This window comes from Eimeria mitis, genomic scaffold, assembly GCF_000499745.2.
Source record: "Eimeria mitis Houghton genomic scaffold, Emh_scaff3409, whole genome shotgun sequence".
Classification (NCBI taxonomy): domain Eukaryota; phylum Apicomplexa; class Conoidasida; order Eucoccidiorida; family Eimeriidae; genus Eimeria; species Eimeria mitis.
Window position 1 is genome coordinate 1448 of NW_013571752.1, and position 226 is coordinate 1673.

The 226-nt window shown below is 51.3% G+C and overlaps 1 protein-coding gene across 1 annotated transcript in view; it reads left to right on the plus strand.

Moving 5' to 3' along the window:
* EMH_0065690 (uncharacterized protein) overlaps positions 1-72 on the plus strand; it is a gene marked incomplete at both ends in the record, with an annotated part of 630 nt that extends 558 nt beyond the window's left edge. The window contains one exon of the mRNA XM_013498424.1: positions 1-72. Coding sequence (XP_013353878.1) covers positions 1-72 — 72 coding nt within the window.
* Between the last annotated feature and the right edge of the window lie 154 nt (positions 73-226).

The following is a 226-nucleotide window of genomic DNA, read 5'->3' on the forward strand; positions in this document are numbered from 1 at the left end:
TGCAGCACTAGGACCAGCAGCAGCAACAACAGAAACAACAACAGCAGCAGCAGCAGCAGCAGCAGAGAATGAAGAATGTATAGATATATTTAATGAGCTGCTGCCAGCTAATGTTAGTGCTGCTGCTGCTGCTGCTGCTGCTGCTTACACAAACAAAGTACTAGCAGCGCAGCAGCAGCATTGGGGTTTGCTGCTGCCTCAGGTACGTGGTGCAGCAGCAGCAGCA